The following is a 25,507-nucleotide window of genomic DNA, read 5'->3' on the forward strand; positions in this document are numbered from 1 at the left end:
ATGTATTATTGTGATACTACTATTCTTGTTCGTCTTATTGTTAGAAATGTTTCAAAACCGAAAATTTATTGAGCGCACAGTTTAATGAACTTGAAAATGTATAAAACCAGAAGTATCACAAATCGTAAAATCCAGTTGTGATCGAATAAGGTTAATCTTTAATTAATTTTTTTTACTTATCGCATTAATCTCTGACAGTAAAAGCCAAGCTTTGAGTACAAATTTATGTTAAATAAGAACCGCAATTAATTTTTTTTGCTAATATTCTGCATTTCCATAAGCATATCAAGGTTATAGAATAAAGAATGTTACGATATTTTGCATTAGTAAAAAGTTTGCAAGGATGCGTTTGAAGTTGCTGACTTCAATATTGTAAATTTGAGGCTAGACGTTTCCTTCAAAGTTAAATTTCAGCGTAACCGTTCCAATTAGTTTCTTCTTCTTAATTACAATAAATCGAAACGAATAACGCAAGCGAAATGTAATTTAAAGAGAGACCGAAGGGATAAATAATTCTTAAAATTCCCATCTTCGCTTAAGTATTGCATCATGTCTTTCGAAGATACTTTGATTGAAGAGGATGGCTTTGGATTTGTGCCAAGGTCACCTGGTACTACATTGGAGAAATCACGCGAGATTGTCAGAAGGTATTGCAAAATTGTCATTAATTATATATAAAAGCTGCAATTTCAATCGTTGTATTTGGAACATTTGATAACTATCATTGAGGCGAAAGTTAGTGCTTCATTAAATTTAAAGTTGACATAAATGAGCAAAAATCAATTATATATTAGAAAACTGTTTCTATTTAATTAATGTGTTGTACTTCTATGAATATTTTATATGGATAGATATACTCTGACGAATAAACACAAAGCTATCGTTCGCTTGATATCCTGGGGTGCTAGTATTCAATCAATCAAAGTTCCCAATCGAGATGGTAAACTAGCCGATGTTGTTTTAGGATTTGATGATATGGATGGTAAGGTTTTTTACTTTGACGAGCATAGTCTTTTAAAAGCAAATTAAGTTTAATTAAATCTAATTTATTATTATTTATCTTTCTTTTCTTTCTCTCTCTCTCTCTCTCTCTCTCTCTCTCTTTCTTCCTTTTTGATGTAATTATATTTGAAATTATGTAATATTAAGGTATATAATACGTTGTTTATGTTTTAAGTGATTATTCATGATCGTTGCTAACGTAATTAGGATATTTGAAGAACAGATATATGGGAAGCATCATTGGCCGCGTTGCCAATTGCATTTCCGGTAGTTCGATGCATCTCGACAATGTAATTTATCCTTTGTCGATTAACGACGGGACTGGAAAGGATCGTTTCAATGGCGGTACAGTCGCGTTCGACAATGCTAATTGGCAGTCGCAGATTGTGAACAATCGAGTGGTACGATGTAACTTATTCCCTGAAAGTGAATCGCGGAATTGTTAAAATTATTGCTTGTTTTATATTGTATTCTTCGACGAGGTGATGTCGCACTTGAGCCGAAGCTACAGCCAAGGATTTCCCGGTGATGTATTAGTGCAAATTAAATACGCTTGGACGAACGATAACCAACTTCACATTAACATCCGTGCCACCAGCACAAGCTTCACTCCCGTCAATATTACTAATTACTGTTTATTCAATCTCGCTGGACATGTAAGATATCAAATAAATCGCTTACTTGAAAAACAATAAATCGATTTCTGTCGAAATTGAGATATTTGAAAGGAATGGTGTATTCTTCTCTAATTTTCTAATATTTGACAATAACTCATTTGTGTTTTTCAAATAAGCGATTCAAACATGAAGCATTTGTTTCTTTAGGAAATATTCACAACATATAAATAATGTATTTGAATTATTTTTTAGTTTAGAAATACATAATTTTTCTAAATTAAAGGAAATAAATGTTTAATGTTGTTATTTTTATTTAATATAATAATTTTTTAAGATTTAAAATCATGATCTTATGAATCTCAGTATATATCACTTAAAACTGAAAGCTAATATAGAATTTAGAAAAGGGGAGAGGAATGGGAATTAGGGATCTAGGTGACAATAAGACTGTTTGATAGGGTTCAGGTTCGAAAGAGTTGAAGAAACACGTCCTCACTGTCAATGCCGACAGTTGCATCTTTGTGGACGTCAAAAATAACTTGCCGACCAACATTACATGTCCGGTGGATGGTACGACATGTGAGCTACGTTTACCGGTACAGTTGAATCAACGTCGATTATCTAGTATACCGGGTGGTGGTTATAACCATTATCTGTGCATCAACAGTCCTAGCTGCTGGTGTTACCGTTTCCACGCTCGGTAATATTCCGTCTTTATCCTACTTTAATTTCAGTATTTTATGGTACACTTTATAATATTTTTCTTTAATAAATTTGTTTCTTTTTAACAAATTATACAATTAACAATTAAAAAGAATTTTGCATCCCACTTCTGGACGATTTTTGGAAGTTTACTCGAATCATCCTGGATTGCGAGTCTATACAGGAAATGAGTTGCCAGATCAACGGGTTTATCCTCCTGATTTAGAAGATTATAAATGGAGAGGTTGCGAGAATGCTCAAATTAATTCTTTGAAATCGGTAAATTGTGTGGGATTACTGAGTCTTAATTTTAAATTTTGATAATGCACGGTGCACATACACTGAGATCAATTAAAGTGGGTAGAAGAAATAGAATATGTGGGAATTTTGTGCGTAAAATTTACATACAATATCATTCTAGAATTAAGTTGTTCTATGGTTAATGTATTAATTAATTGTCAATTTTGTTGCATCTATTTTGATAAAGAAAAACATTTTTTAGAGTTTTAAATTTCTGTGATTTTTAAATTATATAAGTAATTTGGAATTATTGTGATTTTAAAATTTGATATTTTTTTAAAAGAGTTGAATATATGTTTTAAAAGTTATTGAAAATATCGTATTTTAAATAGATGAAGGAAATCGCGAAGAGAAACGCAACGGAAGTTTATGGCAAAGAAGGTGTCCCTTATCGACGTCACGGCGGTTTTGTCTTATCGCCACAAAATTATCCTACTGCTGTTAATATTGAACACTTTCCGTCATGTATATTGTATCCCGGGAAAATTTATATGCATGATATGACATATAAGTTTGGAGTGTTTTTTAAAGATTAAAACATTTTTCTGTTGACTTAATTCTTTCAATATTTAATTTTAACTTTGCGATACGTATGTAAAAGCACAAAAAAAAAACAGGAAAAGCACAAACAGTTTATTTGCATGTCTATGATTTAGTGCGCAAAGATCTAACGATTCTGAAAATAGCATTTCTAGATTCCATTTCTAGACCAGGATTCTATAAATGATTTCAAAATTATCGCAAAGAAGTTTCTTATAAACTATGAAAAATCGGGCAGGAAACTTACGGAAATGTTTACAAAGGTGATATAAATACGTTGCAGTGAAAAAAAAATTAACATTTGAGGTATGCAATGAAATCTCTTAACTCGACGCGTATGCCCTGGTTGCATCAAAGGAAAAATAATAGTAAATGCATTTCTCACCGTGTAAGAGGAAAGAAACTTGGAATAAGAAATACATAGTTACAGATTTACATCTACAGATTTAGATTTCTTAAGTATAAAATTATAATTAGATTTAGGTAAATACTAATATATTAGAATTAAATTTGGTCATTCCCTCGTATGATAATTTAGTATTTTTAGTATTTTTATCGAGTAATGTGTTGCGTAACAAAATTGAAAAACCTAAGAAGATTAAAAAATTAATGATGAAATACAGACAGAAATTAATTTATTAATGTAATCGTTTTTTGATGTATTTACGCACTAAAAATGACACAAAATCAGAGTCAAAACGTACGATTTTAATATATGTAATTAAATTTACTTACTAAATCTATATGATTATCAAAATTTTTTGTTTTCTTTTGCGATCCGTTTTCTGCTTAACTCGTATTTGTCACTTTTATGTACCTTTATATTTACAGTTGCACGAGTCCCATTAATTTTTTTTATTCAATGATAAAAAATTCCTTTGTAAACTCATGAAACATATATTTGCAATGTAATAATTTATTAAGCAGAATTAAATAATCAAATACATACAAAATAATTAAAAACAAATCTTTAAAATAATTTCATTAATTTATTAATGATAAGATTACGTTAAAAATAATTTTCTTTTCATTTTTATTTCATGATTTTAACTTTTTAGTATTACCTATAATCATAATTTGCATAGAACGGTTAGAATTTATAATCGATATTTTTTAACTGCAATACATGAAAACATGCTTTTATTCAAATCATTAGAACAAATGCCAGTTACATTAAAATATACATATGTAAAGAGATCCTTACGTTTATGGACTAATTTACTATGATATCCTGAGTCGACTATTACTTATTACAGATTTTGAAATATTAGGATTTGTCGAAGATACTGCATCCTTCCTTCGGTAAAACCTGACAAGTGGGCACTGGTGGCACTTCGCAAATGCATTTAACGCACTGTCTATAACTCACAGTTTTACCCAATTCATCACCGCGGTGCATAGTCAAATTACCAAAATGACAAACGTCCTCGTCTGAAAAAAATAAATTGTTTAAACATGTACTTTTACATGATAAAATTATGTTTAAAATATATCTTTATTGAGAGTACAATAAATCCCTAGTGGTCAATAATAGTTTTGGAGTTGAAATATCATAAAAAGAATTTAAGATACAAATAAATAAATAAATAAAATTGTTTTCCATGAATAAATGTCAGACATTAGGCATTGTGGTAACGTATTAAACAATACGTCTAAAGTAACATTTTTTTTATGTAGAGAACAATAACGAAATTAATTACTATTTTGCAAGGTTGATAGAAATTGCTTTCCGCAATATTTATCGCAATTAGTTCTCATTTCATGCTATTCAATGCACAATCATAATTAGTATCATTTGCATGTTCAAATACATATTGACGAATCATTTAAGTGCCAATACAATACGGGAATTAATTTATATAAAATATAAAATTTATATTTTTGTGTTATGAATCGATAATAAAATTTGTTAATAATTAATAATTAATATTAATTTTAAATTGACATAATATTAAATATTACAAGTTATATTAATTCTGTATGACAAAAAATCTCTATGACATTAAACGTACCATTGAAATTTTCCTCGGCAGACTTTGAAATGTCGGGCTCGTTGTGAATAACAATGTCGTCATCTTCTTCTGAAATATACATATCCAATAATCATTATTATTTACAATTAAACAACATTGGCATATATGTGCGTAACAAGCAAAATCTTTAATTCCTCGTCAACTTACGACATTTAATATGGAAACTGCAATCAACTTGCGGCGATTGATCCGCGCCATATTTCGGAGCACAAGTATTAATAATACCGCCTACTTGGTAGAAATAGGGATTACAGTCTGTATGTCTGGGCTTTGCACAGAAAGGTTCGACGTTGTTCCCTAAAACAATTAAAAAATTTTATCCAACATGTAAATTTAAATTATATAAATTTGAATTAAATATGAACGTAAATTCAATCTTAATTATTATTATAAATCTTAATTATTAACATGACGTTTAAAATATGCATATGTATGCATAATTAAATAAATAATTATTCTCCAATATATAGATATAATCAACATAAGTTTCGTACTACATCTACAATATTTTATTGAAAATTAATAATTACTATATCGAAGTAATTTTAACAGTTTTTAGAATTCAACGCGAATTACAGATATCATGGTATTTCTTCACATCACACGTATCTCACGACCTCCGTCTTTCTTCTACTGAGGTCACTCATTAGTACATTACATTTCATCGTTTGCTCATATTGATATAAGTTTTTTCATATTGTTATTTATTGTGCAAAAGTAATTAGATCTAAAAAATTAAAAATGGCGTAAAAGTGCTTGGGATTATTTTTACCTTCGTAACCAGGTTGACAGACACAGTATAAATCCGGTTCATTTTCAACAGGAAAATGTTCTCCATCTTTATATTCCTTTCCGTTTACAATACAGATAGCTCTATCTTCGGGATTTTCAGCTAAAATATATAAGTGATATTTATTAAACACATATCGAAAATAGTAATGTATCAGTATTGTTGCTGAAATGTTTGCAGTTATCAAAACTGTGCCATTATATTGGTTAACTAATAGTTTCGCGATATGACAATTTTAAATAGCAACTTGTCAGCAATTTGTCCGCAATTTATTGTAGTAGCGAAAAGCAATGTACTGGGGAAAATATGGAAAGGGAAAATTATATACAATTTAATATGTCAAAATCGTTATCACACTGTACAGTCCTAGTGTCTTAATGTAGTCTGAATCTCTTAGAGCTGAGGCACACAGTCTTAAATTTTTCTGGTAAATATATGTAGGGTAATCTTGGCAAAATTACTTTCTGTGTTTTACTATTCTTCTTCAGCAATTAAGAGGGGCGTGATGCGAAAGACAGCAATCATTTAAAAGTTTAATATGTTCTGGTTTTAAACCTGAATTTTTGGCACAGAGAGCACACGCATAATACGATTAACACAAATCTTAATATGTAAGCTAAAGTAAATGAATTTTATTCTTCTCTATAATCTTAATTATGCTATGTATGCTTACGACAAACTTCGTTTCTGGGACAACACCATAATGGAGAATGCTTTCTGTAGCAGCCTGGTTTAGTTGACCATGGAATACAAAATTCATATGAGCAATGAAATGCGGCGCTAAATGAAAAGAAATGATGGTTTTGATAAGTAGAACTTAATTATTAAAACATTAAAATGAAACAATTTAATAATGTTAATGTTGAGGACTTTGCTTACAATCCGTCACTTCTTTCGCTGCAGGTACAACGAGCTTCACAACGATTTTTATCTTCATCTCTAAGCTCCTCTCTAATTTCGTACTCCTTATTGTTGACGTAACATTTGTAAGGTGATCTTCCTTTCAGATGATCACAATTATATTTTGTGGCGCAGCAATCACCTTCTTTTTCGTACACCGGGATACAACTGAGATTCTCGTAATATGCCAATGGACCCGGACATTTTCTTTTATTGCAAGCCTCTACAAAAACAAAAGATTAAAGGAATTTAATTTAACATATAAGTATTATCGCTTGTGATAAAAGTAAATGTTTAGCCAGATGTAAAAATTGTTTTGAGCATTGGAAGCAACATTTTGCAATGTTTCTGCAATGCTGCGCTGTATGAGATGCTACGAGTTCTATCATTATATATAACAAAGTTTTGAGTGAGACGTAGGATCATGAGATTAAAATGTCAAAATATTTATAAAATGTAAATTTGTACAATTGTAGAATGGATTAAAAAATATTTCTGAAAATGTAACGCAACGTAAAATTGTAAATTATAATAGAATTTAAATTAATTTTTAATTGACAGTTAGTAAAGTTATTATTAAACGCGTGTGCTGTAAAACATACATTTATTGATTCGTAAAAATTCTCAGACATTGTAGTAAACGTGTAAAACTTACAAATATACGCTCTCTTTCTCTTTCTCTTTCCGTAATGAATTTAGCGGTTACTTGATTTGAGTTAACTTTTAAAAACTTTAATAGCTTTGACACTTGATTATTTTTTTTAAGATTTAGCCACAAAATTATTATTATCTTACGCTGCATTACGAGATCACGTTGGAGTATTGGAAAACAACTTAATTGTCTTGATAAGATTACGCAGAAATTAATATCCGAATAATTTTTTATAACAACTTGTCGCACGTTTTCCGCGTTTCCGTCGTTTCCTCGTATTTGCGACTTACCTTTATCCGCGACCACGATCGTGATGAACGCCAAACAGGCGCATATTTGAATGAAAGAACGACAGCCACGACGCGTCATGTTTGATCAATGTGAAAATTTTGCGTGATTTGCTACCGGGTAGCGTCATTTATACTCGATCAGTAGCCAGTTTGCGGTCTGGAAGGGATTGAAAGTGGACGCGAGAAAGACAGTAGATATATGAAATATGACTGACGCAGACACAGAAACACGATATAGGTAGAAGGGTAAAACGTACGTTCGTATATGCGAGAGTAGTTGTACGCACGTGAATAAGAGAGTCTAGGAGAGATATCTAAAATGTCTAGCAGGAGGAATAGGAGGTGAATATGCGCGTTAAAGAATGAAAATGGATAATGAAAGAGAATTGTAATTCCGTGTAGAGAAGAAGAAAAATCTGTTGAGAGTGATATGAGAATGAAGGAAATATAAAGAATAAGATGAGTGAAAAGAAATCGCTAAACTGGACAGTTTACTTTATTGGTGATTGCGCGTATTCATTTCAATTATGTAGCTATTATTGCGTTTGAAACAAATTATCTTTCTCGTTTTGAAATAGTGCCTTAAATTTCTATTAGAATGGCCGGTATTTTGTTAAGTTTCCAAAATCATCAATTTTTTTGTCGGTAGTTTTTGTAAATTTTAATGATAAGTATCAAAATTGAAGATACAGAAAATATAACAAATTTATAATGATTATGTTTTTTTATTAATTTGGTAATGGATATTTTATTCATTAAATAGATATTTAATTAAGTGATAAGTGATTAATTAATAACTGATTTCTATTCTTACAAATATTAATTTTTGTTACAATTAAATTTATTCTTAAAAATATTTAAGTAAATTTATGATATAGTCTTTCAAACCTAATTACTATATTTTAATTCATTCATGATGGCATTCATAACGAAGAGATTGAAGGGAGATTTGTGGCATCGCGATCTTCTTGTTTGCTTCAAATTAGCACAGATGGTACTTTTCAAATGTAATCAATACAAACAGTACACTAGGTTCCAGGAATGCTTTAACACATGAATTTGTACGAGTGTCAAGGCATATCGATATAGCAGAGTCGGCGTGTGCCGACTCTAGATATTTTTACATCATGACTGTCATCTAGCAACGCTGTTTTGGTTATATTCAAAGTAACTGGAACTGTATGACAAGTGTATTTTAATATTTATAATTTAATTTAATTGAAAAATATTAGAGTTGTGATTGTGTTGTCAAGAAATTAGTTGAAAATTTTAAGTTTAACAGGTGATGACAGTCATGATGTAAAAATATCTATAGTCGGAACACGTTGACTGCTATATCGATATGCCTTGTACAAATTCATGTGTTAAGGCATTCCTGGAATCTTGTACCATAATCTGCAAATTTCGGCTTTAATTTATCATCAATCTATTTTCAGATTATCAGATAGACACACATTTTTCTTTGAAAAATGGGAATATAAGATGAAGTAATCATTTAATCAATGACCTTAGTATCTATATCAGTTTTGAGTATTCGTGAAAGCGATAGACACGCGCACTTTTATCTTCCCAGATAGCAATCCGTGATAATTATAGCACAGATTAAATTGCTCGTTAATTGCTATTACGTTGCCTTTTATTTAATGCGACGAAAATGTTTTAGTCAATTCAAATGTTTTAGTTAGTATCAATATGCTGAGTTTTATTGTCGAGCAAATGTAGAAAGATTATTAAAGTTAATCTATGAAAAGTATATTGCCGTAAGTTGTTTAAAACTTGTCACTATTATATATTTTGAAAATAGATAGCAATCTGTGAACAACTTAACAGCAACATGTGAGCAACAATTCCTATTTATAACTTGTGATAAGTACTGATAAGTTGTTGGGAATTTTCCGGTATTATATTTTAAAAACTATTGCTGGCAAGAACATAATCAGAGGATACTTCCTTCTGTTGCTTTGCTGACAACTAATGAGAATATTTGTGACAAGTTGTCGATAACTTGCAATTATTTGGCTATCTGGGTTGTAACTATTAGAACATGTCGAAGTGTCTTAGATCGCGATTTTTCTAAAATTATTTATTGTTAACTTATTTTTTAAACATAATTATTTATTAAACTGTTATATTAAAGAAATTTTTTTGTTTAATAAATCTAACTCTATTTATATGAATTAACTATCAAACTCTCATAATACGTAACGTTAATTTGAAATTTATACAAATAGACGTATTTTGAGAGTATCAATATTCCTATCTTAGTGCTTAATATATGTAGCGCTAATGAATTATTTATTTTAGACAGTTAAAAAATAGATGCCATACAATATACAATTGAATGACATAAATAGCTAGATATTAATGTAAAATGTACCGTTTAATATAAAAGTTGAATGACATAAATAACTAGATAATAACGTAAAAAGTACGTTACGAGACATATTGTTTATGAAGGAATAGAATTTCATTGACTTTAAATTGAATTTATACAGCTAAAATGTATTCTTGAAAATAGATTTCGTTAACTAGGATGTTAATTTTTACAATATATTCTTATTGACATCACTGCCATAATAAATGTTTATTGAACTCATTATTATTATTAAAGTAATTATCAATGGATGCATTCAGATGCGCGATCGTTCACTGGGAGCGTAGGTGGCAATTAAAGGCGATTGGTTCTTACCTTTGGATCCAGCCAATGATCTTTAATTGCTACTTGCACTTTCGGTGAGCGCTTGCGCATCTAGATGCACCCAATTTTTTATTATTGTGATGAACCAACTTCACATTAATATCCGTGTCACCAGGAGAAGCTTCACTCCCGTCAATATTACCGATTAGGCTGCGTTCAGATGGACTGATATTTTCCACGAAACCGCGCGTACCGCGTAATCAATCGGAAGCGTTCTACATTTTCTGTTAAGTCTTTTAAAAAGATTAATTGGTTACGCGATACGCGTTACGCGGAAAGACGGTAGATACATGAAATATGAATGAAATATGATTGTAAAATTTAAGGATATGTATCCAATTCAAAGATACAGAAAATATAACAACTTTGTTTTTTTATTAATTTGATAATGAATATTTAATTAATTAAATAAATATTTAATAAGTAAAATAATTAATAAATAATTTGTGGCATTACTTCTTGTGTTGACAAATCAGCGCGGGGGGAGGAGAAGGGGGAATTTTGCAAATGTAGTCAACACAAACAGTACCATAATCTGTAGATGGCTTTAGTTTGTCGTCAATCTATATTTTCAGATGATCAAGTAGGTACACATTTTTTTTGAAAAAGAGAAATATAAAATGAATTAATTATTTAATCAATGAGAGAGAGAGAGAGAGAGAGAGAGAGAGAGAGAGATATCAGTATCTAGTTTAATTCCAAATATTCTTTAATGCGATAAACACACGCGCTTTTATCTTGTAACTATCAAAACATTTCGGAGGGTCTTAAATCGCGATGGTATCGTTAACTTATTTTCGAAACATTATTATTCTCTAAATTGTTATTGTAATGAAAGTATTTTTTTTAAGATATCTAATTTATTTGAATTAACCATCGATCTCTCACAAAATGTAACATTAATTGAAAATTAATACAAAATTGCGTATTTTAAAGCATCAGTACTCATAGCAGGATCTTACTACTTAATATATATTTGTCAGTGATTTTGCAAACTAGTTCTGCAAATCTATGCGCTGTTATTTTCCGTTTGGAAACGTAATAGTTAAATTTCCCCTGATTATCAATATCACAATGTTATTAATTTGATAACATTATTGCTGAAGCATCTGTCAATAAAATTGGCGTTATTGTCATAACAGATGCCTCAGCAATAATGTTATCATATTAATAGTTAACTTTATGGATATTATTACGTAATAATAGTTATTAATAGTTAACTTTATGGATATTATTACGTAATAATTTATTAGTTTAATTAAAATTAGTGTAATATTTTGAATAAAAAGAATTTAGTATATAACTTTAGCGTATAACTTATGAATATAATAAATTAGAATTTTATTGGTACCGAATCGAATGTGATAAGTTTGAGAAAGGATGTTAGAAACCAAGCACATTAAAAATTTTTAACATTCACATATTTCAAATAAATTTATATTTATGCCTTATTACTTATTACACAACATAGGTTAAATATAATATCAGTAGAACTATACATTAATTATTATTGCATCTGTTTGTTAAAGAAATACAAATTTACACCTACAGATTTAGATATATACTATTATAAATATAAAATTATAATTAGATTTAGGTAAATGTTGATATACTAGAATTAAATATAATTATTCTGTCACATAATAATATTTAGTACTGTTAGTATTTCTTTATTGACTAATATAATGCGTAACAAGATTGATAAATCTATGAAGGTTAAGAAGTCAATGATAAGAGACCTTTTTGAAGAAGCGCGAAATTTATATTTGTCACAAAATATATAATTTATCAAGCAAAATTCATAATCAAATAAAATAATAAAGAATAAAGCTTTTAAAAAAATTTATTAATCTATTAATGATCAAGAAGTATGATTTACTTTACAAATAGTTGCTTTTTTGGTTTTATTTAATGATTAAATGATTTTAACTCTTTAATATTATCTATAATCATAATTTTCATACGACAGTTGGAATTTTTAATCGACACTTTTTAACGCGCAATATGTAAAAACATTTATTCTAATCAACAGAAGAAATGCCAATAGTATCAAATATACACGAGTAAAAAAGTTCTTATATTTACGAACTATTTGCATGTTCTGCCTTGACACAGGTTACTACTACCCGACGATGAAGAGACCGTACGCTTTATGACATCGCATTCTTCATTCGGTAAACGCTGACAAGTGGGCACCGGAGGTACTTCGCAAATGCATTTAACGCATACAGAACTATAATCTGTATCTTGGTTTAACTCGTCACCGCGATGCATAGTCATATTACCAAAATAACAAACGTCCTCGTCTGAAAAGAATAAACCGATAAAACATGTAATTTTACATCATAAAATTAATTTCAAAATATATCTTCATTAAGAGTATTGTAAATCCCTAGCTGTCGATAATAGTTTTGAAGTCAAAATGTCAGAAAAAAATTTAAGATATAAATAAATAAATAAAATTATTTTTCATAAATACACGTTAGGCATTGTGATGACATATTAAATAATACGTCTTAAGCAAAATTTCTCATGGCCATAACGAAATTTATTATTTTGCAGAGTTGATAGAAATTTTTTTCCGCAGCATTTATTGCAATTAGCTCTCATTTCATACTATTTACTGCACAATCATAATTAGTATCATTTGTGTGTGCGTTTTGACAAATTTACTACATTTAAGTGCTAATATAATACGAAAATAATTTATATAAAATATAAAATTCATATACTTTTTTGTTGAATTGATAATTAAAATTTCAACATTAAAATTTTTTTAATAATTAATAGTTAATATAAGTTTTAAATCCTTATAATATAAAATATTACAGGTTGCGTCAAATTTTGATCACATTAAAAATTAAACGTACCATTGGAATTTTTCTCGGCAGACTTCGAATTGTCCTGCACGTTGTGAATAACAGTGTCGTTGTCATTTTCTGAAATATACATATCCAATAATCATTATTATTTACAATTAGATAACATTGGCATATATGCGCATAACACACAAAATCTTTAATTTCTCGTGAACTTACGACATCTGGCAAAAAATCTGCAACTAGTTTGCGGCGATTCATCCGACTCATAAACCGGAATACAATTATTAACATAGACGCGTACATTGTTGGAATGCGGTCTACAGAATGGATGTTTCAACTTTGCACAGAAAGGTTTGACGTTGTTCCCTAAAACCATTGAAAAATTTTATCTGAGACGTAAACTTAAATTGTATATACTTAAATTAAAATTTATATTACAAAATTGTTATTGTATGCATTATTGAAATGTATATGAACGTAAATTTAATCTTAATTATTATTATACATCTTAATTATTAACATGACAAATGTACGTTGATATTTAAAATGTCGAATTATTTTATTTTAAGCATATTTATACATAAATAAATAAATAAATAATTATTTCCCAATATATATAATCAATATAAGTTTTGTACTACATCTACAATATTTCATTGAATATTGATTATTTGTTTATTTTTATCGTAATAATTTTATTTACTGCGTATAAAAATATAAATTCCATTATATATTTATAATAATAGAGGAAAGAAGAAGATGATGGAATATCATTTTGTTTTTTTAAATAACTTCAGCAAATATTAGCTCGATACAGCTCTTATTAACACGAATTTGTTAGGCGTAAAGTTTTACCAATTATTCCAATTAAGTAGAAGTTTATTAGCAGTATAGAATATACAGAGTCATGGAATGACTCCAATTTAAATCATAAATAATGAAAGCCATCATATTCAAGACTTTTAAGGGGGGTACTTGGTTTATCGTGTCAAAATTTTCAATTTCTATATTTTAATCGATAGCAATACTCTTAAAGAATAGATATATTAGATTTCTAAAAAATTTTAGAATAAAATTCGCAATATTTTGAATGTTATAGATTGGACAAAAAGTAAGCATCATGCAGATATATATGTACTTTGTCCATTGGCGAAAATGACGAAAAAAACTAGTTAGCTAATTGACTTTGTTTACGATTCCTTTTTTAAAATTAATGTCAATCATTTTAAATAAACTATAAACATTTATAAAAAGAATAATTTAAACATTTTTTATTGCATGTAGAAAGTGAAACTCGTATTGTCAAAATTGTAACTTTTGCAACGTCCTACAAATTTTACAATTATTTTATTTTTATTATTTCTTAGAGCTTTATTATTTTTTTAATTTATAGACCATACAATTATATGAAAATGAAAAATATATTTGGTTTTCTTGTTTCATAAATTATAGGATTTGTTTTTTTTTGCTATTTTGTAATACCAATTGCGAGGATTCAGAATGATTTATTATGATGCCATTATATTAAATTATTTTAATTAAAAATTTTTTACGTAGCATAAATATGAAACAAAGTATTTCAAAAGTTTTAGAAATATTGATATTTCTTTTCTTTATTAAAAAAATTTGCAAAATGTATTTTTTCAGTGTCTTAAATCAGGTATCCCCCTTAAGCTAGACCAAAGACAAGCAAAAATCAATATCAATATCTATACTTTTCAAAATTGTATAAAGAGTATACACTTATAAAAATCGTTATTTACAAAACTAAAATCAGTTTTTGTTAAAATGTGGTGAATATTAATGATCATTTTACAATGTATAAATACACTACATCAAAGTAATTTTAACAATTCTTAGAATTCGACACAAATTACAGATATTAAGGGAATTTGGCCATCTCATTTCACGAAATCTATCTCTTTTTTACTGAAAGCACTAGCGTATTATATCGTATTGTATGCTCGTATGAATATAGGTACATTTTATGTTGTTACTTATTGTGTCAAAGTATTTAGATTGAAAAATTAAAAATGACGTAAAAGTGCTTAGGATTGTCTTCACCTTCGTAACCCGGTTGGCATACACAGGTTAAATCCGGTTCACTTTCAACAGTAAAATATTCTCCATCTCTATATTGCTTTCCGTCTACATTACAGATAGCTCTATCTTCAAGATTTTCAGCTAAAATATATAAGTGATATTTATTAAACACATATTCAAAATATTAATGTATCAGTATTTTTGCTGACATGTTTGCAGTTATTAAAACTGTGTCGTTACATTGATAACTGGTGCTTACGCGATACAACAACTTTAGATAGCAACTTGTTAGCAATTTGTTCGCAATTTATTATAATAGCGAAAAGCAATGCACTGAGGAAAGTGTGGAAAGAGAAAATTATATACGAATATATACAATTTAATATGACAAACTCGGCATCACATTGTATAGTTCGAGTGTTTTAATATAGCTTTATTCTCTTGGGGCTGAGTTATACAGTCTCAGATTTTTTTGGTAAATATATGTAGAGTAGCAAAATTACTTTCGATGATTTATCATTCTTTTTCAGTAAGTAAGAGATGCGCGGTGCGAAAGACGACAATCACTTAAAAATCTAATATATTTTTGGTTATTTTAAACCTGAACCTATGGCACCGAGAGCACACGTGTAACACAATCAATACAAATCTTGGCAAGTAAGCTAAAGTAAATGAATTTTATTCTTTTCTATAATCTTATTTATGCTATGTATGCTTACGACAAACTTCCTCTCCTGGACAGCATCGTAATGGAGAATTCTTTCTATAGCAGCCAGGTTGCGTTGGCCCATTGAAACAATCAACTTCTGCGCAAATAAACTTGGCGCTATGTTAAAAGAAATGATAGTTTTATTAAATAGAACTTAATTATTAAAACATTAAAATAAAACAATTTAAAAATGTTAATGTTGTACTTTGCTTACATTCCGTCCCGTCCTTCGACGCACATACAATGAACACAGGGATGTGCATCCCCACCTTTAAGCTCCTCTCCGATCTCGTACGTATTATGGTTGATGTAACATTTGGTAGGTGACTTATCTTTCAGATGATCACAGTTGTATTTTGTGGGGCAGCAATCACCTTCTTTTTTATATACCGGAATACAATTAAGATCCTTGTAATATGCCAATGGACCCGGACATTTTGTTTTATCGCATTCCTCTTTGCAAAAACAAAAAACCATGAGAATTTAATACAATATATATTATTGCTCGTGATAAAAATAAATGTTTAGACAGATGTAAGAATCGTTCTCAATACTGCAGCAATATTTTGCAATGTTCCTGCAATTCTGTGCTGTATGGGATGTCTCGAGTTGCATTATAACGAAGTTTTGAGTGAGATGTAGAATAGAATTTATAAGTTTTTTAAGAAATGTTAAAGTATTTATGAAATGTAAATTAATATACTTATAGAATCAATTAGAAAATATTTCTAAAATGTACCGTAAAAGTTTAAATTATAATAGAATTAAAATAAATTGTTAATGGATAGTTAATAAAATTATTATTAAACACATTAGCTATATAACATACAGTTATTGTTTTATAAAACTTCTCAGATATTGTAGTAAACGTGTAAAACTTACAAATATGTGCTCCCTTCTCTCTCTCTCTCTCTCTCTCTCTCTCTCTCTCTCTCTCTCTCCGTAAAAAATTGGCCTACTTGATTTGGGTTAAACTTTTAAAAAACTTTAATAGGTTCAACACTTGATTATTTTGTTTAGGATTTAGTCACAAAATTATTATTAACTCTCACACTGTATTTCGAGATCACGTTGGAATATTGAACCAGATGAAATTAATATTCGAATAATTTTTTATTGTACGTTTTTTGCGAGCGCCGTTTTCGCCTTTGTATTTGCAAGTTACCTTGATCAACCGCGACTGCGATCGTGATGAACGCCAAATAAGCGCATATTTGAATAAGAGAACGACAGCCACATGTCATGTTCGCAATGTGAAAACTTGCTCGATTTGCTACCGCGTAGTGTCATTTATACTCGATCAGTAGCCAGTCTGCGGTAAGGAAGGGATAGTGAACGCGAGAAAAGCAGTAGATGAAATGTGAATTACGTAGACAATTATTTCGCGTAAAGAAGATGAAAAATCTGGTGAGCAATATGAGAACGACAGAAGTATAAAGAATAAGACAAGTGAAGAGGAATACCTAAACTGGAGAGAATAATTTGCTTTATTATCAGTCATTGCGCGTATTCATTTAATTTACGTAGCTGTTACTGTATCGAAACAAATTATCTCTCTTGTCTTGAATTAGTGCCTTGAATATATAACAATTTTTATTAGAATGGCCGGTATTTTGTTGAGTTTTCAAAATTATCAATTTTTTTTTGCCTGTAGTTAATGTAAAACTTAATGATATGTTGCCAATTCAAAATTACAGAATATATAACAAATTTATAATGGCGCTGTTTTTTTATTAATTTGGTAATGGATATTTAATTAATTAAATAAATATTTAATTACGTGAATTAATAAATGATTTGTATTCCTACAAATATTAATTTTTATTATAATTAAAATTTATTCTTAAAAATATTTTATTAATCTGTAATGGTCACACTTCCAAATAAAATTATAATATAACGGTCACATGGGATCCACTGAACCCCCTGCACAAAATCAGTCGCTATTTGCCAGTTTTTTGATATTTTCCAAAAATTTTACTGGATATACCTTGAGGTCTGTTCTTTATCATCCAATAATTTTTTAAAATTAGAATTAAACATAATGAAAAAATTCAAATAAAAAGCACTGCAAAAATTTGACTTTTTTACAAAAATATTCATAAAATTTTTCATTTTTGAGATAATCCAACAATAATTTAAGGGTACATTTTTAAAATAGTATACTTTCAGATAAAAATTAGTTTCAAACAAGGTTGTTTGATTTTGAATGGTCTGGGTACCCTTAAAGTTAGCGTGAGGTCCAAAAGACTCCAAGTGACCATTACGGGTTAAATTTATAATATAATTTTTTAAACCTAATTACTATATTTTAATTCATTTATGATGGCATTCAAGACAAAGAGACTGAAGGGGGATTGTTGGGGATAACGAACTTCTTGTGTTGACAAATTAGCGCAGGGAGTTCTTCATAAATACAAAATACCATATTTTGTAGACGGCTTTAGTTTGTCATCAATCCATATTTTCAGATTATCAAATAGGCACACATTTTTCTCTGAAAAAGAGGAATATAAAATGAATTATTTAATCAATGACCTTAGTATCTAGTTCAATTTCAAATATTCTTGAAAGCGATAGATATGCGCGCTTTTATCTATCTTATAACTATTAGAATATATTGAAGATCACAGATCGCAAAGTTTCTAAAATTATTTATCGTTAATTTATTTTTGAAAGATTATTATCCCTTAAATTGTTATATTAAAGAAAGTGTTTCTTTTAAAAAAATTTAAGTTTATTTGTTTGAATTAACCATCAAATTCTCATAATGCATAACGTTAATTGAAAATTAATACAAAATGCGTAAAAGAATATCAGTACTCATAGCAGAATCTTAGTGTTTAATATATTTTTTACGTAATTTTGCAAACTAGTTCTTTAAACTGTACGTTATTTTCAGTCTTGAGACGTAGATGTCAAGTTGACTCTAAATAGTAATATCACATAGTTATTAATTTGATAACATTACTGCTGAAGCATCTGTTATGCAATGACGTCAATAAAATTGTCACATAATAATTTATTAAACAGAATTAAATAGTTTAGAAAAATAATTAAAATAAGCTTATTAAAAAAAATTTATTAATTTATTAATGATAAAGTTTACTTTAAAAATAGTCTTTTCTAAATTTCTTTTTAGTTTTATTTTATAATTTTAACTCCTTAGTGTATTATCTATAATCATAATTTGCATAGAACAGCTACAATTTATAATCGATATCTTTTAACGCAATAAAAACGTGGTTTTATTGTAAACAGTAGAAGATATCCACTTACATCAAAATATACATATGTAAGGAGGTTCTTATGTTTATAGACTAATTTATTATGATATCCTGAGTCAAATAACGGAAGTAATAATTACATTATCATAGATTTTATAACATGTATATTTCGTCGAAAGGAGGTTGTCTTCTGACAAAGCATTCTTCATAACGCTGACAAGTGGCTACAGGAGGCACTTCGCAAATGCATTTAACGCATTCAGAACTATAATCTGTATTTTGATTCAATTCGTCGCCGCGGTGCATAATCAAGTTACCAAAATAACATACGTCTTCGTCTAAAAAAAATAAGTCTCGATTATACATGTGCTTTTGTATGATGAAATTAATTTTAAAATATATTTTTCTTGTGTGAGAGTAGGTTGTAAATTCCTAGCTATCAATAATAGTTTTGAAACAGAAAATGTCAAAAAAATAGTTTAAGATAAATATAACTAAAATCGATTTTTTTGAACAACTATGAGACATCAGGCATTGTAGTAATGTATTAATTAACATGTCTATAACAAAATTTCTTATGTTAGAGATAGCAATAATCAAATTAATTATGATTTATGGGATTAATAGAAATTGGTTTGCTCAACACTTTTTGCATTCAGCTCTTATTTCATGCTATTCAATGCATAAGCATTATTTGCATCATTTGAATATTCAAATGCAATCGTGCCTTACTTGGGTGCCATTTCAATACAGGAATTAACATACATATATAAAGTATAAAAGTTTATATTTTTTTATTGATTAATCAATAATTAAAATTAATAAAAAATTGTGTCAAATTCTCAGAACATTAAATATTACAACAATATTATATTTCTATGACATTAAATATTAAACGTACCATGGAAATGTTTGTCGGTAGCTTTCGAACTGTCCACGTTGTGAATAACAGTATCATTATCGTTTTCTAAAATATAGATATCCGATAATCATTATTACTTTAATAACATTGGCATATATCTGCATAACACGCAAAATCTTGAATTTTTCGTGAACTTACGACATCTAGAAAACACACGGCAACTAGTTTGTGGCGATTGAGTCGGGTAATAAACCGGAGTGCAATTATTAAAAATATGTTGATCGAGCATACCCCAATATTTAAATAGTTTAATATCGGGATTGCAGGATGAATGCTTAGGTTTTACACAGAAAGGTTCGATGTTTCTCCCTGAAAAAGTAAATTCTTATGTAAGTTGTGAAACTTAAATTTATATATATTTAAATTAAAAATTTACATTATAAAATTGTTAGTGTATACATTATTGAAATATAGATAAACGCAAATTCAATCTTAATTATTATTATACGTCCTAATTATTAACACGATAAATGTATATACTTTGACATATGAAATGTCTAATTATATAATTTTCTGGCATATTTGTGCATAAATAAATAAATAATTATTTCTCAATGTGTTACATCAATATAAGTTTCGTACTACATCTATTTCATTGAAAATTGATAATTTGTTTACATTTATCATATTTTATCATAAAGATTTTATTTACTGCGTATAAAAATATAAATTCCATTAAATATTGATAATAATAAAGAATATAATTAATGCCATAAAAGGCAGTTTTAAATATAAAAAGGGACACAAATTAGCAATCCTTCTCAAGTCTTACACACAATAGCATAAGTTTGACAAAATGTGTTTTATATACATTTTATAAAATATATTTTATTTTGGTAAAAGATAATGTTCTAAAATAATTTCTTTGGTTTAAAAAATAAATATTTTAAAATTATTTCTTATCTACTAGTAAACAGCTAACGTTCTGCTAGTTAGCAATGTCTACTACAAGGTAGCGCAAAGTTGCAAGAGCGATCTTACGCTCGTAATGTAAATGATTCATTACCATTTCACGACTCCTCTCTCAACATGATATAACTTTACATGTCAAATTTATCAAACATATTATGGTGCATATATTCAATTATATTATTTGAAAGCCACATTTAAGATTTTTAAGAGGAGCTCCTCAGGACAAAATTTTTGATTTTTTTTTTTTTACTTTAATTAATAATAAAACTCTTAAAGTATATTTTCTTAAAGAATTTTATAATAAAATAAAGTGAGTGTGGAGTGTTTTGGAAGAGGCTCGAAGAACAAGTAAGCATCGCACAGGTATATGAGTACATTTTTTAATGGCAGGAAAAACAAAAAAAAAACTATTTTGTCAATTAACTTCATTCAAAGTTTTGTTATTTAAATTACTGTCAACCATTTAAAATAAAATAAAAATATTTATATAAAAATAAATTTAAGCAATAATTTTTGTCGCATAAAGAAAACAACACTTGTATTGTCAAAATTTTTACTTACACTTTTAAGTTCTAAGAGATTTACAATTTTATTATTTTTATTATTTTTGAGTTTATTATTATTTCTTAAATTCATCTACAATACAATTATATTGAAAATAAAAAAATATTTTTGTTTCTTCTGTTTTAGAAGTTATAGGTTCCATTTTTCTTGTCATTTTGTAATTTCAATGCCGAAGTTTCAATTACTGATTTATTACGACATCAATGTCTAGAATTTTTTTAATTAAAAAAATTTTTAATATAATATAAATATGAAGCAAAGTATTTCTAAAATTTAAAAAAGATTGACTTTACTTTTTTTTGTTAAAAAATTTGCAAAAGGCATTTTCTTCACTATCTTAAATCAGGTATTCTTTTTATATAGACTAAAGTTAAAAAATAATATCTAATATACTTTTTAAATTTATGTAAGGAGAATACACCTGTAATAATCGTTATTATTTGCAAAACTGAAATTCAGCTTTCGTAAAAACGCGGTGAACATTAATGACCATTTTACAATGTATAAATAGACTACATTAAAGTAATTTTAATAACAATTCTTAGAATTCAACGCGAATTACAGATATCGTGGTATTTCACTACCCCACATCTATCTCATGACCCCCATCTCTTTATTACTAATAGCACTTATTAGCGTATTATATTTTATCGTATGCTTATATTAATACAGGTATATTTTATGTTATTACTTATTGTGTGAAATTATTTAGAATTGAAAAAATGGAATAGAATTAAAAATGGTATAAAAGTATAGAGGATTATTTTTACCTTCGTAACCCGGTTGGCATACACATTTTAAATCCGGTTCACTTTTAACAGTAAAACGTTCTCCATCTCTATATTCCTCTCCGTTTACGTTACAGATAGCTCTATCTTCGGGATTTTCACCTAAAACATATACGTGATATTTTTTAAACACATACTCAAAATAGCAATGGTCTATATTATTTCTGACAATCCACTCAAAAACCGTACTGGATTAGTTATAACATGCGTTGCTGTCAGAATTGCTTGTAACAAGTGAATTCGCATTGATAAATTAATGCTTCCACGACGACATTTTTGGATAGCAACTTATCAGCCTTTTGCTGGCAATTTATATTATAGATTGGGATTATCCGATTCAAAATTCGTGCCGTACATGGCAAATGTAAAATTTCTTAAAATTTATATCAATTTTCAATTTTTATTATATTTTGATTGAAAACGAACACAATTAGGATATTACATGAATTTTGTTCAAATACGAATTGGTCAATTTTCTCTCTCTCTCTCTTCCGAGGTTTTGGAACGATTTCTAGCACTATGGGCACAATTCTTAATACAATCTTTAGGTTTCTCGTAGACTTGACATAGCCCTAATTCTGAAACTTAATTTTTAAACTTATACAACTTTAGTTTATTAATTTAATCTCTTGAGCCTGAGGTCTACAGTCTCAGGTTTACTTGGTAAACATATATGGAACAGTTGTGGCAAATTTATTTTTGGTAACTTGCTTTTCCCTTCCGGTGTATAAAGGATGAGCGAAGCGAGGGATAGCAATATCAATTACAAATTTAATTTGTCCTGAGTGGTTTTAAACCTGGATCTTTAGCACAGGAAGCAGACGTATCTAACGATTACCACAAATCATGGTATGTAAGATAAAGTAAATAAATTCAAATTTTTTCTGTAATTTTAATTATATTACGTGTACTTACGACAAATCACTTCAGGACAGCAATTTAATAGAGAAAACTTTATATAGCAGTTTGGTGTTATTGATCTAAAGAAACAGTGAGGTAATGCGCAATCAAACGAGGCACTATATTAAAAGAAATGATATAGTTTTAGTAAATAGAACTTATAATTATTAGAACATTGTCATAAAACAACGATTAAAAAATATTAATCTTAAGAAATTTACTTACATTCCGTCATGTCCTGCAGTGCAGGTACAACCAATGTCACAAGGATTTGCGTCTCCATCTCTAAGCTTCTCTCCGATCTCGTACTCGTTACCGTTACCGTTGACGTAACATTTGGTAGGTGATCTCTCTTTCAGATGATCACAGTTGTATTTTGTTGCGCAGCAATCGTCCTCTTTTTCATACACTGGGATACAGTTGAGATCATTGTAATATGCCAATGGACCCGGACATTTTGTTTTATCGCAAGCCTCTACAAAAATGAAAGATTAAAAGATTTTAATTGAACATATATTATCGCTCGTGATAAAAGTAAATTTTAGTCAGATGTAAAAATCGTTCTGAGTATTGAAGCAATACTTTGCAATGTTTCTGCGATGCTGTGTTATATGCGATTCTACAAGTTTTATCATTCATATAACAAATTTTATGTGAGACGTAAAATCATGAGATTAAAATGACAAAGTATTTATGAAATCTAAATGTAAAAATTTATACAAGTATAGAATCAATTAGTTTAAACATTTTTTCTGAAAAAGTAGTGCATCGTGAAATTTTAAGTTTTAATAAAATTTAAATTAATTTTTAATTGACCGTTGGTAAAATTATTATTAAACATGTATGCTGTAAAACATAAATACATTTACTGTTTTGTAAAAATTCTTAGACGTTATAGTAAACGTCTGATTGTGAGAAACTTAGAAATATGCGCTCTCTTTCTCTCTCTCTTTCTCTTCCCCCAGAAAAAATTTACTTGATTTGAGTTAAAAATTTAGAATACTTTAATAACTTCAACACTTGAATATTTTGTTTACGATTGAGTCATACAATTACAATTTACTCACGCTGAATCTCGAGATCACGTTGGAATATTGGAAAACAACTTAATTGTCTTGAGAAGATTATGTAAGGGAAATTAAAAGAGATTGAAATAATTTTCTTATAACAACTTGTCACACGTTTTTTTGAGAGCGTCATCTTTACCATCGTATTTGCGACTCACCTTGATCAACCGGGACCACGATCATGATGAACGCCAGACAGGCGCATATTTGAATAAGAGGACGAAAGCCATTACTTGTCATGTTCGAGCAATGTGAAAAATTGCGCGACTTGCTATTGCGCTGCGTCATTTATACTTGATCAGTAGCCAGTCCGCGGTTTGGAAGGTTCTGAAGGTGCACGCGGGAGTGACGATCGACGCATGAAATAATTGAGAATGACGCAGACACAAAAACATGATATTCGAAGAAGGGGAATACGTACGTGCGTATATGCAAGAGTAGTAGAACGCATATGAGCAAGAGGGTCTAAAAGAGATGTCTAGAGTGTCTAGGAGGAGGAACAGGAAGTGAATATGTGCATTAGAAAACGATGGAAATAAGTTTGAAAAAGAATCATAAACCCGCGTAGAGAAGAAGAAAAATCTGTTGAGCGATATGAGACGAAAGGAAGTATAAATAATACAAGTGAAGAGGAAACGACTGAACTGGAGAGAATAATTTGCTTTATCAGTCATTGTGCGTTGCGTATCTATTTAAATTACGTAGCTATTATTGTGTTGAAACGAATTGTCTCTCCCCAGGTAACAAGCAATAACGTCTTTGACGACACTTTAACGTTAAAATGACGACAAACAACGTCAGCTTGTTACCTGGATCCCGTCTTGAATTACTGCCTTGAATTTCTGTTATAATGTTTGGTATTCTGTTAAGTTTCCGAAATCAATTTTTTTCTGGGTAGTTACTGTAAACTTTAATGTTATGTATCTACAATTCAAAGATACAGAAAATTTAAAAAATTTGTAACGACGCTGTTTTTTTTATTAATTTAGTAATTGATGTTTAATTAATTAAATTTATTTAAGTGAATTA

At 28.7% G+C, this 25,507-nt stretch overlaps 4 protein-coding genes across 6 annotated transcripts; 1 reads left to right on the forward strand and 3 right to left on the reverse strand.

Annotated features, from left to right (window-relative positions):
* Positions 1-3,171, forward strand: LOC105201366 (galactose mutarotase). Its single transcript, XM_039456914.1, has 6 exons — positions 1-982; positions 1,210-1,428; positions 1,471-1,658; positions 2,078-2,319; positions 2,435-2,609; positions 2,954-3,171. Exons 1-6 carry the CDS (start codon positions 844-846, stop codon positions 3,155-3,157), a joined length of 1,167 nt encoding a protein of 388 aa, XP_039312848.1. The 5' UTR covers positions 1-843; the 3' UTR covers positions 3,158-3,171.
* A 1,099-nt stretch (positions 3,172-4,270) lies between these two features.
* Positions 4,271-7,970, reverse strand: LOC105201362. Its single transcript, XM_011169350.3, has 7 exons — positions 7,827-7,970; positions 6,864-7,107; positions 6,658-6,764; positions 5,967-6,086; positions 5,342-5,491; positions 5,174-5,242; positions 4,271-4,592 (listed from the first exon to the last, which is right to left on the reverse strand). Exons 1-7 carry the CDS (start codon positions 7,903-7,905, stop codon positions 4,429-4,431), a joined length of 933 nt encoding a protein of 310 aa, XP_011167652.1. The 5' UTR covers positions 7,906-7,970; the 3' UTR covers positions 4,271-4,428.
* A 4,379-nt stretch (positions 7,971-12,349) lies between these two features.
* Positions 12,350-17,418, reverse strand: LOC105201363 (kielin/chordin-like protein). 2 transcript variants are annotated; one of them, XM_011169351.3, is made up of 7 exons: positions 17,264-17,418; positions 16,313-16,553; positions 16,109-16,215; positions 15,411-15,530; positions 13,563-13,712; positions 13,395-13,463; positions 12,350-12,830 (listed from the first exon to the last, which is right to left on the reverse strand). In XM_011169351.3, exons 1-7 carry the CDS (start codon positions 17,340-17,342, stop codon positions 12,613-12,615), a joined length of 984 nt encoding a protein of 327 aa, XP_011167653.1. In that variant the 5' UTR covers positions 17,343-17,418; the 3' UTR covers positions 12,350-12,612. The 2 variants fall into 2 exon arrangements, with proteins under 2 accessions (XP_011167653.1, XP_039312601.1); XM_039456667.1 differs by lacking the exon at positions 15,411-15,530.
* Positions 17,419-18,533: 1,115 nt separating this feature from the next.
* On the reverse strand, positions 18,534-24,897 carry LOC105201364. 2 transcript variants are annotated; one of them, XM_011169355.3, is made up of 8 exons: positions 24,637-24,888; positions 23,637-23,886; positions 23,427-23,530; positions 22,494-22,613; positions 20,386-20,556; positions 20,227-20,292; positions 19,466-19,663; positions 18,534-18,595 (listed from the first exon to the last, which is right to left on the reverse strand). In XM_011169355.3, the coding sequence occupies exons 1-7, from the start codon at positions 24,764-24,766 to the stop codon at positions 19,479-19,481; spliced, it is 1,026 nt and encodes a 341-aa protein (XP_011167657.2). In that variant the 5' UTR covers positions 24,767-24,888; the 3' UTR covers positions 18,534-18,595; positions 19,466-19,478. The 2 variants fall into 2 exon arrangements, with proteins under 2 accessions (XP_011167657.2, XP_025993784.2); XM_026137999.2 differs by lacking the exon at positions 18,534-18,595 and having other exon boundaries at positions 19,323-19,663; positions 23,427-23,491; positions 24,637-24,897.
* Between the last annotated feature and the right edge of the window lie 610 nt (positions 24,898-25,507).

The sequence above is a fragment of the Solenopsis invicta genome, chromosome 13, assembly GCF_016802725.1.
Source record: "Solenopsis invicta isolate M01_SB chromosome 13, UNIL_Sinv_3.0, whole genome shotgun sequence".
NCBI classification, from domain to species: Eukaryota; Metazoa; Arthropoda; class Insecta; order Hymenoptera; family Formicidae; genus Solenopsis; species Solenopsis invicta.